The sequence below is a fragment of the Haplochromis burtoni genome, unplaced genomic scaffold (assembly GCF_018398535.1).
Source record: "Haplochromis burtoni strain Fernald_Lab_line unplaced genomic scaffold, NCSU_Asbu1 Contig_4, whole genome shotgun sequence".
Classification (NCBI taxonomy): domain Eukaryota; kingdom Metazoa; phylum Chordata; class Actinopteri; order Cichliformes; family Cichlidae; genus Haplochromis; species Haplochromis burtoni.
In genome coordinates this window covers 5,597,240-5,613,514 of record NW_024582365.1, presented here as the reverse complement: position 1 = coordinate 5,613,514, position 16,275 = coordinate 5,597,240, and the positions used below count along the sequence as shown (strand labels likewise).

General features: G+C 40.0%; 1 protein-coding gene across 12 annotated transcripts; it reads right to left on the bottom strand.

The window, feature by feature from the left end:
• Nucleotides 1-5,205: 5,205 nt before the first annotated feature.
• Nucleotides 5,206-15,979, bottom strand: LOC102298256 (zinc finger protein 252). 12 transcript variants are annotated; one of them, XM_005913458.3, is made up of 9 exons: nucleotides 15,823-15,979; nucleotides 15,070-15,118; nucleotides 14,250-14,636; nucleotides 13,883-14,010; nucleotides 13,173-13,233; nucleotides 11,659-11,688; nucleotides 7,944-8,062; nucleotides 7,676-7,793; nucleotides 5,206-7,545 (listed from the first exon to the last, which is right to left on the bottom strand). In XM_005913458.3, the coding sequence occupies exons 3-9, from the start codon at nucleotides 14,572-14,574 to the stop codon at nucleotides 6,572-6,574; spliced, it is 1,755 nt and encodes a 584-aa protein (XP_005913520.1). In that variant the 5' UTR covers nucleotides 14,575-14,636; nucleotides 15,070-15,118; nucleotides 15,823-15,979; the 3' UTR covers nucleotides 5,206-6,571. The 12 variants fall into 12 exon arrangements, with proteins under 12 accessions (XP_005913520.1, XP_005913519.1, XP_005913518.1 ...); XM_005913457.2 differs by having other exon boundaries at nucleotides 15,842-15,979; XM_005913456.3 differs by lacking the exon at nucleotides 15,823-15,979 and adding an exon at nucleotides 15,368-15,803.
• Nucleotides 15,980-16,275: the final 296 nt, after the last annotated feature.

The following is a 16,275-nucleotide window of genomic DNA, read 5'->3' as shown; positions in this document are numbered from 1 at the left end:
ACTATCCTAGCTCTGTCCATCCACATTTTACCTTGAAATACTTTTTCTATATCCTCATATGATGTGTATTCTACTATAAGCTGCAGACAGTGTAAACAAAGTTGTCTGAGCAAATGTGCTGGACAAATGATTTGACACACTACTAACACAGTAGCCATACAGCAAAGCACAGTAATGCCCAGTAAGAAAAGTACCAAATAAATAAATAAATATGAAGCATGAATGAAATGCTTCAGATGAGCTGTTCTACAGAGTTGTGGGGATTCATTAAACAGCTGTTCCACTTGCGCTTATCAACCACATTACCCATCCTTACTCCGGGGGATCAAAAATGACCACACGCTAAAGGAAATAGCACTTCAGTTCACACACCAATGCTCGAGTGGACACACACACACACACACACACACACACACACACACACACACACACACACACACACACAGACAGTGGAGTTAGCACAGCAGCAGGGAGTGAGGGGCTGCCAGTGACAGTTGGTGTCATCACTGGTGCTGGCTGTCTGCCACCAGGATTTAACCTTCCCCCTTCCCAGTGAACAAGAAGAGCTGTTTATCTGACTTACTCCAAGACTGCCAGCATTGCCCTCCCCCACCCACCACTTACCAATGATGAGCAATGCGCCACACATTGCTGCCATATCTGACCTTCTCTGTGCCCCCTGCCAGCATAAAATATACCACAAACCCCTTTTTTTCCCATGCATAGGTGTAGCTACCTGTACATATTATAGTGGACTAATGGCATTTTTAGATCATGACTCTGCTAGAGTCCCTGAAACTGGGAATTTCCAGCCCTTTGGTTTATTCACTGTGTAAAAGGAGACACGTTAAATCCTCTCCCCTTAAAGCCTCCCTACCTTTATTCCAAATTCCTTCTGATTGGCTGTCCCTACAACAGGTTGGCGGGACTACTGTGCTTACACAGACCTCATCCAAAAGTAGGGTAAGTATTAACCTTTAGTAATACCCTGCCACAGCACTTATGACAAGACCAAAAGAGGAATTGATGTGAGAAATTATAAAGCTGCAAATGAAAAGCATCGAACTGCAAAACTAAACTTTGGCACTACTACTAATCACCTTTATTCTTGTAAATGTGACAAAGTCCTTCTGTTTTCAACCAATGTAAGGTAACTGTTTGTGCCTCAACAGTGCAATTTTCCCTATAATGGTAAAGAGTACATTTAAGCAAGAGGATTCGGGCCACTGGGGAAAAAAAGTGGGCATGTCTTTTTTTCTTCTTTTCTGGAATTCTGACTTTAATCTCAGAATTCTGACTTTAATTTTAGAATTCTGAGATTAAAGTCAGAATTCTGACTTTTTTTCTAATAAAGCGTACACTGGGTGTCAAAGTTCTGACATTTTTTCTCAGAATTCTGACTTTTGTCTCAGGATTCTAAGATTAAAGTCAGAACTTTTAGTAAATTAATGAAAAATAAAAGAACAGGTATAATAGAGCTTAAAACACTTTTTACAGTGTCCTCTTGTTTACTTTTTATGGTTGGAAAAACAAATCATTACAACAGGTGGAAACACGAGTAAACACGCACACAGTAATTATCATTATCACCTTACTTACAGCAGTTTTGTTTAGCTGCAGCAAATTTAAAGTCCAGCTTTTCCTTGTTTCCATGCTCTGCCTGACCCTGGACCTGGCTGTGTGGCCTTGGGTGTCTCTTCTGTCTGTAGAGACGGTGCCTTTTGTCAAGGCTTGGCTTTGGACCCATCCTGTAACCTTGGTAACAGAAGAGCGTGACCACCCATCATTCCCTGCCTTAATTGGACTCGTTGCCCTACACAGAGAATCTGAGCTGTTTTGTGTCCTCTCACTATCTCTTTCAGTAGAAACGGTGGGGACACCCCTGCAGACTCTGTTAATATTATTCAAAACATCCAAGTGAAGGAGGCATGAAAAATTATTAGTGCCATTTCTAGTGAGTAAGACAAGGACAAGATATAACATTGTTCTGAGGAAAGACTGAAGTGATCACAACCTGGATATTAGATTGTGAGTGGGAGACAACAGAATTAGCTGAAATGAAGTAAACAGTTTAGATCTGATTTGCTGAATCACACATGATGCAATATTCATTGCACAGGACACCCGCTAATAGACTGCTAGACCTCAAGAAGCTAAATATGGATGGGATATATGTGATATGTCTCATATAAGCAGGTTAAATATGCACAAATGCACATTTGTTATTATGATCTTATGTGAAAATCTTCTTACACACGCATGCAGTCCCTTCTTCTGTTGCAATACATGTTAAAACTGGTAACTGTTTTCTCAGGTACTTTTTGCTGAGGTCTCAGTTTGGATGCATGTTTCCTTAGGAGCAACACGTTTCTCGTGAGGCATGTTTGATCTGGGACAAATGACAGAAATGCTTTGTAGCCCCGTATAAAGTGGGACAGCTTACTTGCAGAAGCCATCCAATAAACAACAAAACCCCTAATTACAAAGGTTACATCAGAGTAATGTTAATGACCACATTGCTTTTAAAAGTCAGTCTCTGTTCAAGCAAAACACCCCAAATTTTCCCACATAGGTTCATTATTTAGTTTGGTATTTTCATTTAGGGGAATTGCCTGAATATCTGATTTTTGTTTAACTCAAAATTGGTTAGTTATCTGTTAGTATGGAAAGGAAACTATAAAATAGTCCCCGTGCCCATCCTTTCCTAACATTTCCTGTATAGATCAAAAACAACTGAATCGCTAAACTCTCTCCTCTCTCCTCCTGTTTTTGCTTTTGCAAACGTGAAACACTTGTATCTAAAATGTGACATTAGGGGAATTAAGACCTATGTATTAGATTAAACTGTGTAGTGTGGTTGTACCTGTGTTAATTCAAGTAAAAACACACTTTTTATACACACAAACTCACAGGTGAACGGACTGTATCTGAATCAGATACTGATAGAGATAATGACTGAAGAAGGGAGGTGATGGACCTTGATATCCCAACATGATTCAGGCCTACACCCAGCCAATATGATAACAATCAGCATCATTCATCAGGAGCACTGGTAGATCCAATCAGAAGCAGCGACGCTTATGTCTGCCTCTCTTGACCTGGTGCTTCTCTTCCTTCCCACCCCCACTTCACCGTGCAGACACAGAGTTGCTTAGCAACCCAAGAGCAGCCTATGGAGAACACACTCAATCGTGCAGACTCTCACGCACACATACACACACACAGGAACTCCAAAAAGGGAAAGATAATGTAGTCCCACTCCACTCCTCCATCACGCTCTGTGACCCCAGCATGTGAAGAGGCTCAGTGAAACCCAGCGCCTGAAGGAGATTCCGTCCACTACCTGTGACCCTCTGAGTCCCCCACCCTGGTTCAGGTTCCATGTAGGCATCATCTTTATCTATGGAAACAATCCCATCAGCCTCTTTGATAAAAAGCTCTTGCTATCAAACACCAGAACCTCACGTAATATTTTACAATTTCGACTCAGCAGCCATGAAATCAGCATTTCTAACAGACAAAGCTTTAGCTGATGAAAGTTAAAAGCTCTTCAGCATCTCCCCAGTCTAACACTATTAGCACATTAAGTGAGTGCTTAAACACAGTCCGCAGACGATGGATCAACTCAGTGCCTTGAGCTGGAGACAGCATTGCAATCCCCTAAAGGGGGGGTTTCACTACAGTAATGGCAACCCGCATGAAACCACAGCCCCTGGGGAGTGGTGGGACTGGGTAGATTACGAACAGCCTTGGGGCAGTGCTAAATCCCTCATGGCTTCAAAACGCGTACACACAGACAGAAACACATTAAAAGAAACTGGTAACACATAAATACAACCATAAGAATAACAAGAAAATGTTTGAAAATGAAAAAGAGAGGAGTACATCTATAAAAATAAACATCCTCCACAGTTGCATTTGACTGATATGTCAATGGGGGAAAATTATTCTTTTCATTTTTTCATCTGCATGACATGTTTGGGGAGGAGGGCGCATTCACTGGGTGTCAGGGGGATCGTTTAAACTCCTGGTGGATTATGGGATGATGATGGAATGACTCTTTGGACCTACGGCAGGGAGGTGGCTGGAGGTACAGCAGTTTAAAGACAAATAATCTGAAAGATGGTGAGCACATTATGGCCTGATCCCTGCTGAAATATAGAATGGCAACACTATAATCATAATGACACTATATAGTTATTATTCTGTGCCAACTGTGAGAGCAATTAAATTTCTACCCAATCAGGTCACTGGGCAAATGGACTATGGAGCTATTAAGACTTGGGCTGAAATGCCAGAGAGCACTATAGTCTAGAGCATATCTGCATATATATTTTGCCTTTATGCAAACCTTTTATCGCATAGTTTTAAAGCAGTAATGCTGTATAGTCTTTCCAGACTACTCAGCTGTTCATTTGTTGCTTTTACCCACTGGGGCAAAGCTGCTTATACCAGAAAGGGGATTACACATAACTAAATATACAAACAGAAAACACTGCAAAGCCTGTGTGACTGACTGCCTGTTGATGCAAGCACATATACACAACCCTTTATTGAGTCTATGTATAGATTTGGCTTACCATTTGACATTGCAGTCATAAATACAGTACTTAAACACTGCATGCCCCGAAAAGGACCGTAAGAGCTTGCAGCTTTACACAGTAGGGGGGTTCAATTGGCTCACATTAACAGCAGTTCACTCACACAGGCGCACTGGCCCTTATCTGACTCACAAATTCAAAAATACAAATAAAGTAAAACACAAAACTCCTCATGCTTGCTTTTCTCTTTGTCCTTTATAAGCTTCACTTCAGAATTGGTTGTTCACTTGTTACAAATGTCAGGATTTATTTTCGTTTCACAACTGTGAGCACAAAACCCAGAGGGAGACACGGACACAGGTGACCTTTTGGGGGATGGGAGGTCACTGAATGTAATCTTTCCATGAGCAAAGCAAGGACTCAGCTGCCTGGGGAATACATACATACACAGAAATCAGCCAGGCATCACTCAGCTCCTGAGATGAGACACGAACAAATATCCCATCAACCTCCACATAACCTACACACTTGAGGCATTTTTAGGCTTGTGCGTAAGAAGACATGCTTGAGGTTAAAGTTATTTAAGTTTGTGTTATTAGAACTAAATTCTGTCTTTTTTGCAGCCCTAAGCTACATGAAAGAGGCAGTAACTCAGAGAATATTTCATACCAACTTCGAGTTTTAATGGATTCTGATTTAACTTAAATAATTAAGAGTGAAAAATACCTTTTAACATTTTACATAGAATGAGACATCTGGGTTCTGTATCCACTCACTTCCACAATTAGGAAGTAACTTTTTCAGGAACTATATGGAGAGAAGAAAACACACACGGGGACTTATTATGGTGTTGTTCATAAAAGCATATGCAAATATAGTTTTATGAAAGGCTCAAAATCTTTCAGCACATCTTTTGAAGATATGGACTGGAGTAAAAATAGAATGGCCCCTCTGACAATAATTAAACTGCTGTTTTTGCACACTTTTAAAGCCAAACGGCTAAGGAGAAATTGGGTCTTGAGCACCTAAACCCAGTAGCCGAGGTATTCTCGTTTAGATTTTGCCTAACAAGCACAGCTTGAGAGATGGCACGATGACACAAGTGCGTGCATCAGGGAAAAAGATCTGAAATATAGGGCAACACTATCAAAATGTGCAAAGCTGTCCAAAGCTGTTTCTATAACTCTTTTGTGTGTTGGCACTGCCCCCTAGTGTCTGACAAAGACTTGTGCAGCCAAACTAAAACCAAACTGAAGTGAAGTGATTTTTCAGGCTTAGGAGAAATACAAGTTAATGCATAACTACGGTGTTTAATTTCACTTTGCAAAAACAAGATTAAAGGAAAGTACTGTTTTTTAATATCATGATTATGGACTTGTTGAAGGAACACATTTCCATTTTTTTCACAATACATTCAACTTAATGGTTTGAGGAGATAGGCAGTACAGGACAAATGTGAAGAAACAGATGTGCTATCCTACCTCTGCATGCCACATGTCCTAAGCTAATACCAACTAGTCTTTCTTTATTCGCTTTACAAAAAATATTATTATTATTATTATTTTGGAGTTTTGTCACATTAAATAATGAAAAGGTGCTTGGATTCATTTACCAACTGTCCACATTCAGGGAAGAACATCACTGGAAGATAAAGTCAGCCTGGAGAATCATTATTATTACATTTTTCACATCAGCAGCCAATGTTTCTTATTCTTGGAAAATCACATCTACTCATTTACAATACAGCAAAATAAGAAGCTTTCTTTTTGCGGGACCCAAAATTATAAGTCAAAACTGAAAAAAACATTTAGAAACGAACTTTGATTCTGTGGGTCAATAAATGCAGCTTAAACTTTGGATAATTAATTTAACACTTGTCTCGAAACAGAAACAAATAAAAGAAAAATCTGAAGTATTTTAAACTATTTTAAGTGCTCACTAATACAGGCAACCTTCAAAGAAGTTTTTAGATTTTATTGTGCAAATGAAATTCAAAGTGCAGATCCATTTTTTTAATTTAAAAAATCTTTTTAAATGGGATTTGGGACTATGTCAGGCTCCTGCTGGTTATCCATATAGTAGGGATCTCCTTGGTGGACTCTGTGATTGTGCACCCTAAGGTTTCCCCTGTGGGCAAATCTCTTTCCGCACTCTGTGCAAGCAAAGGGCCTCTTCCCCATGTGAACGTCTCGTTGGTGTGCTCTCAGGTTCCCGCTGCGGGCGAAACGTTTACCACACTGAGCACAGCCAAAAGGCCGCTCCCCTGTATGTGTGCGAGTGTGCACAGTGAGCTCAGAGGGAGTGAGGAAGCTCTTTTCACAAAACTGACAGGGATGCAGTCTGACTCCTGTGTGGCGTAAAAGGTGTCTGCGCTGGTGGGAGGGGTACGTAAAACACTTTGTGCAGTATGGGCAGGTGTAAGGTCGGCCGTTCCCTCCACTTGAAGCTGGATTGTGGCTAAGAGCGTTTGTGTGTCGTAAAGTGAGCAGCTGTGTATTAGACTGGGGTCGGAGAGGGTCTCTGTTTCCAAAATTTGTGACTCGCCGGGTGTTATTCATGGAGGCTCTCCCACCCCTTTCGTCTCTTGGTCTCCATAGTGACTCACCAGGTGGGGCTTGGGATTGATCCTGCTGGGCCCCCCTCTCTGCATTCTGGTTGGAGTTCTGGTTCTCAGGCTCCTGGTCCAGAAATGGGAAAGAGTTGTCATCGTCTTCGTTACTGGTCTCATCTGAGCCAAAACCAGGCCTGAAGCAGGGCGCATCTGTGCCAGAGCTGCTGCTAGCTGCACCAGTGCAGCTGGTTGTGTCTGCCTGTAGGTTCTCCAGACTGGACACCCCACCTCGGGTGGTGTCCAACCCAGGTAACCACTCACCTGGTTGAGCTAGGCTAGGGTCAGGTCTGGGGGAGCAGCGCCCACTCTGGGAGATGGAGAGAAATGGGGCAGAGGCTTGATCCTGAAGGGGTCTGTGGTCTGCACCACGACTGCTCTGATCCCAGTGAGATACTGCAAAGAAATATGGAAGAAAAAAAACACCCACAATTTAGCTACTTTCAGCCTTCTCACTATTATTCTCGCTTTGATTATTTATTCTCATAGCTTCTCTTGTTTTAGCAATAGATTGTGACTTAGTTACATTTTGTCTTAGCTTGTGTAGCAGTCAGGGTATCAATCTGCACCTCGTCCCCAGCTGCGAGGCTTCTCTCTGGCGCTTGGGCTGTGAAAGACCCCAGGCCAGGCCGTGACCCAGCACGCTGAATTGAAAAAGTAAAATGTAGCTATAAGACTTAGAAAAGGCAGGAAAAGTTTAGCAGGTGAATGTTAAGAAGTCATAAAGACTTAATTGCTGCAGTTTAATAAAACAGGCAACTTCTGAATGACACAGAGGCAGGGGAGGGTCTGACCTCGTGCTTTACTGAAGCTCCATCCTGACCTTTGACCTCCTCCTTCAGTTTACCAAGGCTCTGGCTGACTCCTTCTACTGGGTCAGAATGAGAAGAGACATCTTTTCCCATATTCAGTCCTGTGCGAGAGAACTGTAATTTGTAACCATCTCTGGCACTAATTCAGTAGGTAATAGGTCTACATAAGGATGAACACAACAGGTTCAATGGAGCTGATAACGGGATGAGCAGGTATAGATATGATGACGATGACCTGACGATGACCAAATTGAGTTGTTCATGAACCAGCTTGAATCAGACAAAGACAGCTGTAATACCTGATCCTGTCAGGGTCTGTTGCCTCAAGCTGCCCTCTCTGTCTCCTGAGGACATCTCTCCTTCCTCGCTCCCTCCACCCTTTGCCTTCTGCCTCCTCTCCACTTTCTCCAGCTTACACCGGAGGATGGAGAGCTCCTCGGTTTTCTGCGCCAGCTCCGCCTGCTGTTCACACAGGCTGCTCTCAAAGATCTTGGCTATCTCGCACACAGCTGCTGCCAGCAGTGAGTCCATGACGGTGGCCAGCTGAGCATGGAAAGCGCTCCTCACAGACTCCATTGTCCTTTGTTTTGTGGATGCTGTTTTAATGACAACAGCTGGTTGCCACTGCTGTTTTCTTCTGTGGTTTGCCTCCAGAGGGAGTAGACGGACGACGTGGCTACCGCTATACACTCCTCTGCCGTGGCATCTATGAACTGCCATGAGATGCTGCCATACTAAACAGCCAATTTACAGCATTACGCCATCAGACATTTATAACAGCTGCCAGCATTTATAACTCGATATCTACAATGTGTACTGCTTCATAGTAATGTTATAATAATCACAAAAACTCCTATATGGTTTATCACTTAAGCTACTGCTAGTGTTACACACGATGATGGCAAGCAATATGCTGTAATGTAAAAAGCCAGTTTGTATGGAAGAAGAGTATAAACATAGTTAACTTCAGTCTAGCGTTGAGAAACTGGCTGTGACCAGGCAAGGCGTTTAGTGCCGTTACACCGAGCTAGCTAACGTTACCTCCGGTTAACGTGTAAACACGGGAGCCAATCAAGCGTAGCCTTTACTATTCAGCCCTGAAGCTCACAGCACAACTGAAGAAGAAACGACCAAAAGCACAGGACCGTAATGGCCGACAGTAGTCGGTGGGAAAATATCTTCACTGAGCATTAAAACAACACTCAATGTAGTTTTTCTTGAGCTAGCAGGTTGGTAACTGCGACGTGATCACCGCCGCAAGTCTCGCGATAACAAGGCTAAATGGTTCAGAGCACATTTATTTGTATTCATCGAAAATCCCTATTGCTGCAATTTGAATCTTCTCTAAATTCATATTAAATACATAAATGACAAAAGGTATAAAATAGGGGTTTTATTTAAAAGTGACAACGATTCAATCTAGCAATTACAGTCCGGTTACAAAGAAAAAGTATAACAGGCTTGTAAGATCACCTATTACATATAGGTTAAAAAGAAAAACCCACACGACCAAAATAAAAACACATATTTGGTTTGGAGCAGATAAAAAGGTAAAACATTCATATTTTTGTAAACTTGGACAAAACAAACAAAAAACAAAAACAGTGAACAAACGTACAAAATATATTTAGAACTGTATAAAAATTGCAAAGGTATCAAAACCTCAGAACAATGAAATGTTTTCAGATATAAAACAAGTTGAACCTTTAGAATAACTGATTTTTCCAGTAAATACAGTCAACATGAAAAGCTCAAGCACTCAAGCACATCAGGCAATTTGGGATGATGTGAAAGGTCAAGTCGTGCGATTTCTCAAATTCCTGCTGACAAAAACAGGACAAGCTAAACACAAAACAGCAAGAATGGCATTTAGCTCAAGTTATAAACAAGAACAAGAGGGTAAGCCTTTAAAATAGAGTTTAGCAAGCAGGGATCTATGTATCTTTCAGTATCCATTCCCACAACTACTGCAGTCACTATTATGGTCAAAGTGCAGGTCTGCTTTAAGGTAATGTTGGTTTTACAGAACTTTTGAAGTACAGAACTATCCCAATTTATGAGGTATTTAATATATTTAAAACAAACCCAAACAAAACCAAAACATCTTTAGAAGTATTTAGACTGAAATTCCTGAGGGTTAGTATACATTTGCACTAGTTTGAACCACTTCTTAAACCCCAAAATGTATTTTCATGTTATTAGTGGAAAAAAGTTTTAGGTGGATTAAAAAAACTGTAACTCTTAGTTTAGTGACATTTCTTCATACCAATTTGTCGATAGCATACGTCACCTGATTGTGGATTATTATGTTTTATGTATTGTTTTAAAATACACCGGAGATGAAAGACAATCATGTAATTGTATTAAACAAAAACAAACAAACAAACAAACAAACAAACAAACAGTACAGTTTAATTTAAAGCCACCAGAGACAAAATCCAGTGTTTCAATGTCCACAGTCAGGTAATGACACCTTTACTCAAAGTAATTAGTACTGATGTTAGCGCGCGATATGGTACTAGAGGAGTCCTTTGGTTTAGTCCTTTAGACAAGATCTAATTTTTACATTTAGACACATGCTTGTCATAAACTTCTTGTGAGGGTAATTGTTTCCCACACTTCTTGCACTGGATAGCTGCCGGTGGAGAGCGGCACTTCTTTTTGTGCACGTACTGCTGCGCATTAGTACGAAACATCGCAGGACACCTGTCGCATTTTAGGGGTTTCTCTCCTGTGTGGATGCGATAGTGTTCAATCAAGATTATTTTGCTCCTCAACACCTTGTGACAGGATAAGCACATGAAGCCATAATTGTGCCGCACGCCCATTGTTTGCCATCTGGAGCTTTTCTTTGACTGATGCCTTTCTTTGTTTTGCACAATTTCCTCACTCGTGTGTTTGCGGGGAGAAACTGAACCCCCTGTGTTCTCTTCGATCTCTTCTAAAGGTTTGGTCCAATATAGGTCTCCATTTATTTCCGTGTTTTGGTCGTTGTGTCTTTTCACCATGTGCAATCTGAGTGATTGAGCAATGCGGAACGTCTTTTGACAAATGCTGCATGAATACGGCTTTTCACCAGTATGAATCCGGATGTGCTCTATTAGCTTGAACCGAAAATCAAATGACTTGCTGCAGTGCGTGCAGGGGTACCTTCCCGCGTTTTTATTTCCCTCCTTATTGTTGTTGCTGCTTGAGGAACGTGTGCTCTCTTCACTGGCGGCCTGTTTTTTGCTTGCCGTACGGTTTTCTCTTTTATCAGCTGGTTTGCCTTCAGAGCTGGCTGCCAACAATTTCTTGAGTTTTGCACAATTACGTTTATGATGTCTCAGTGTGCTCGGAAATGGGAAGATTTTCTTGCAGCCTCGACACGTCTTGTGTGATCGTACGTGCACATCTCGGCCAAATTCTGTATCGAAACCTTTTTTGCAAATCTTGCAGGAGTAAGCATTTTTGCTGCCACTTTCCATTGTTTCATGTTCTTTGGACGTGGACTCAGTTGATGCAGTTTTTCTTTGCCCTCTTCTGCTCTTCACTTCATTTTCTTGCTTTTGTCCTGTTAATTTTCTCCTCCTTCGTCTATGATGTCCCAAAGCAATTAGGTCCGGATATTCCTCTTTGATGTCATGGAGTAACAGTTTCACATCATTTTTAATGTTCTGAAACCAATGATCATGTGCTGGAAATCTTTTGTCCTTACCTGTTTTTTTGCTCTCTTTTAAATTTGAAACTGTGAAGAAAAACATGGAAAAAATATTTAACATAACATGAATGTTATATGCCAAACTGTGCATTTGCATTTTGAAATAAACTAATGCAAACATTTAACTGATATCACAAGCTGAGCACTGAATAAGCAAATATGAAGGGGAAAATGGTGACATTTCTTACACTTTCTTATTCCTAGATCAGCCAGATTGCAGACTGGTAATACACATCCACATGAAGAGCTGCAGCTTAAATTTTATAAGCTATACTTGATAGGATACACAGAAACTTTACTTGGGAAGGCTTTGTGATTTATTAGTACACACTCAAGTATATTTGGAGACTTATTTGAGCATTTTCTTTAAGAAAGCAGCTTGAAGTATCTTTTATTTTAGCATATAATTGGTTCTTTTTAGTGTAAACAACAATCCCATTGTTTTACAAGCATTAATACAGGATCCTAAAACTTGGAACCTTCTTGTACTTTTTGATCTTAAATCAAAAGCACATGCAAGTAAACCTAAATTTGAATTCTGTTTTTATATAAATTCTTTTCTCTCAGACCATTCAACCCCACAGGGCTGCATCTGAGACAGTAAAATCTAAAACTCTCTTATGCACATCTACATATCAAATTAATGAATAACAATTTGAATCCATCAAACTCTAATCAGTCTTAATGACAGAGCTGTGATACCCAGCTAACTTACAGACAACATTTTTGCCTATTTTCCATCCTTACTTCAAATAGGTTGAACTTTATAACAACACAGCAGCTCTTTTTAAGTCTTAATAACCAAACATCTTTAAACCCACGCAAACTCAAATTGCTGCTTTGTCTTTAGGAGATGTGTTACTTTCAGCTTGTATTATGTACTTAACATCTTCACCTTTTCTCTGTAAAATCGGTTGCCCTGATGTCAGTAGACTGGTTCGCATTTCTTACTGGTCACACTCTGTCAACACCCACCCTTTCATGTGAACACGCTGATAGCTAGATTGTGCCAACTTCTTTAGTTGACAAGCGCCTTCATGTGACTGCTTAGCTTGATTGCCCAGGTTGGGCACATTGGATTTTCTTTGTATTGCACACCCCAGTTCACTGTTGTGACACGTCTCTATATCATCTCTGCTCTTGAGAGTTGCACCAAGTTATAGGGCCACTCCAACCAGATCCAACAATAGATGGGGAACCAGTTCACATGCTGCTACACTGAGCTCAGTGAGGGTGCAGATCAGAAAAATAATAGTATTTCAAGCATGGGGCAGTTCCAGTTCAACCTCAGGATGACAGATTCACTGAAGAGACAGCTAATCATGCTGCTCCATTAATTGGCACAAGTAATTAGGCAAAATTAAATATCTGCTGAGTAGAAAACTATAAACAGATCTGATGATTCACTGAAACTTTTGCTCACAACACCCACCAACAATATTATCACATGGAAAACAGAGGCGCGCTGTCACTTCTGGCATGAAATAGTAAATGAAAGAATTAAGACTCACTTCTACTGGATCTCCTGGCACTCTTTCTTCTCTGGTTCAAGTCAATGTCACAGCGAACTGCCTAAAATATAGATATGCATATAGATGATAATCTCCAAAGAGTAACAGGGCAATTTACAAGTAAACGAAATGCTCATAGAGCTGTGTTTGCATAAAGAGACAAACATCATCTGAAGAATTTGTTTCTTTTAGTTTTCAGCTAAAGTAAATAAGTAAAGTAAATAGATGTAACAGAACAGAAGAGTGCAGTAAACATTTTAATTTTTTTATCAAGTCATTAGGAGCCACAACATCTTAGGTGAACTTGCACAATTTCAGCATGCATTTGTAAATTTCGGTTTGATTTAAAGGTTTAGCTATTGTTTATATTAGTTTCATTTTTAAAAATGTGTTTTCACCACTTAGTGAAAGTAATAATAATGCACCAGTGTGCATTGCATGCCACCTCATATGATTATTAAATACAATTAGTCAATCAATAACATCTGATAACCCAACAAATTTGTAAATTCTCATCTTACAAACTATGTAGCTGTATACACATCATTGCACTCCTAAATTTCAGTTTTCTGTGAAACATTGTAAGCGAGCCTCAAGTCGTCACAAAACGAAGATGTTTTTTTTCCTCTTCTGAAAACATAAAAGTCAAGTTGCAGATTTCTCTGGTGGTTAAGGATGCTACATCCACAGTTCTACCTTCAACTACATACCTCATCCTTGGGGATTGTAATATGACACAGAGGTATGGACAACGGCCGTAGTCGTACACTGGGACACACAACTTCATCTGGTTTGGTCACGGTCTCGTAGCCCAGAGGAGAACACCAGTCATCGGGTACTGCACAAACCAATGCACGAAAATTGCAAACATGCTTAAAGTTAAGCCAGGCAACTGTTTTACTGAGTAACAATAATCTTGCAACAGTCTACCAAGAATAAATCAAATAATCAATTATGATCAACTCTGCACACGCACTCCACCACTGCCCTGGAGGTTATAAACAGTAACACCTATTTGTTCATAAATGTCATTTAGTCATAATGTAGTCAAAGAAGTAACTACATTTAAAATTATACCTTCAAAATCAATCTCAGGGACCTCAGAAGACTGTCCTGGAGTTTCGGTGACAACTTCAACCTCTGTTTGCGACGGATTCGTCTGGACTTGATTCGTCTTTACCTGTCTTCCTCTTGCATCCTCAAGTTCTTTCAGCTTTAGCTCTGCTGTCTGTAGCTTTATTTTAAGTTGGGCGACCTCTTGTCCTTTCTGTGCCAGCTCCATTTGATTGTCATACAATGTGTTTTCAAAAATCTTCATTATCTCAAACACGGCTCTCCTCGAAATAGATTCCATAGCTGTGGTCAGCTGGGCCTTGAACCCTCGTGTTAGAATGTCAGACATCTTTGAAAGCAACTTGCAGATATCCTAGTATCATAAATTTGTGTGTGGTGGTGGCTTCACTCCTAAACACAGGGATTAGAGATGAAGTTAGGTATTCTTACAAGCTTTACATTAATTATGACAGCAATTTAAAGTGTATATTTGCTGATAAAGTCTCCTCTCTGCCCCATAACTTTCCACCTAATGTTATGGCGCTAAATACATAAAAGAGTATTTAGGTGGAAATGATAAGTAGGTCTGGACTTAGAACAGGACTTACAAACAGCAAATATACACGTTTTTATTCCCTTATTCCCATCTGGTAGAGCAACTATCATTCATAACCTGATTTAGTTTAAAAAATACTTTTTTTTTTTTAATATCACTGGTGGATGTATTTTTAGGTTGTTTATTTTATTCATGTTTACATTTATTCAATCAATCTGTATGGAAACCATCACATGTTGCAACAGAAAGGTTTAAACTGCATTTATTTTAGCATGCAAGTTTAGTTACCTGGTAAGACAAGTAGTTCACTCTCCCGTATTTCCTTAAGGAAAAAAAACTGAACAAAAACAGCAGTAAAAACCTAACATGGACGGTTAACTACATTTGATCACCATTCATAAACAGCTATTCTTAAACCACTTCATTTTTACTATAAGCCATTAAAACCCCGGTTCAAAATTAACGTCGAACAGACGAATAATCACTATTACAACGTGCATGCGTCATTTTATCTTAAATATAACCACTTCAGAGAGGCTACTGTTAACACATGGCGGGTGATTTCCTTATCTATCCAAATACCTACAGTGCGGCACAGTGAAACTCCTTCGAGGCTTGACTTTCTGAACTTCGCCTTCAACCCAGAAATTTGCTAGACTAGAACTAAAGAAGGAACCCGATTATGGCGCCTAGATAACAAAATTGCGTCTTAAATTGGTTTTTCGTTAGCTAATGTACATAAACCTAACATATTCAGCCGCCATTTCGCTCAAGAGAAGAAGAAGGAAACGGGTACGTCACTGCTACGTCGGTTTATAGTAGAAAAAAACCCGAAAGTAATCATGGATTTATTAAAACGCTCAATATTTTTGAAGCAAGTGAAAATTAAATACATAAATATACAGTTAATAACAGACAGATATTTTCCGTTCGCAATATTTATATTTGCTCGCCATCTTTGGTATCAAACGTAGCGGCTACCATGGCAACCATCTAATACAGCACGAGCCGGTCTATTCGTCTGCTACATACAACACTAACCTGCTTCTTTTTTTTTTACCTGCATGCGAGAGAAGCTGTTTTTCTGTACCTGAACTGAATTGAACCAATTAGGAACAGCAAAGACACTGAAAAACACAAGGCCACAGCTTAACCTGAGATTTCCTGACTGAACTTTTCCCGCCGCGCAGTGATATGACGTTTCCTCCCGTCACGAATTTCCGGTAGGAGTTCGTGACATTTATTATTTGTACATTTATTTATTTTTAATAGTTTTGTGTTTCGTATCCATTTCAAAAAGTGTTTTGACTAATATTTGGCTTTTAATTTTAACCTGGCATTCCGCGCTTTTGACAGTTTTTAAGAGGCGATATATAAACTGAATTATTATTATTAATATTATTATTATTATGAGAATGCAAAGCATCAAGCTGTGTGGAGATATTTTAACCATGCTTGAAGAATTCACAGATAAGCCCCAAAATAACCACTAGA

Coding starts and splice junctions, on each gene's coding strand:
- LOC102298256 (XM_005913458.3), bottom strand. CDS start 14,574: ATGTCTGACATTCTAACACGAGGGTTCAAGGCCCAGCTGACCACAGCT. Junction 13,234..13,882: donor TTACAATCCCCAAGGATGAG/GTATGTAGTTGA, acceptor TCTATATTTTAG/GCAGTTCGCTGTGACATTGA. Junction 8,063..11,658: donor AAAAGAGAGCAAAAAAACAG/GTAAGGACAAAA, acceptor TCTCTCGCACAG/GACTGAATATGGGAAAAGAT.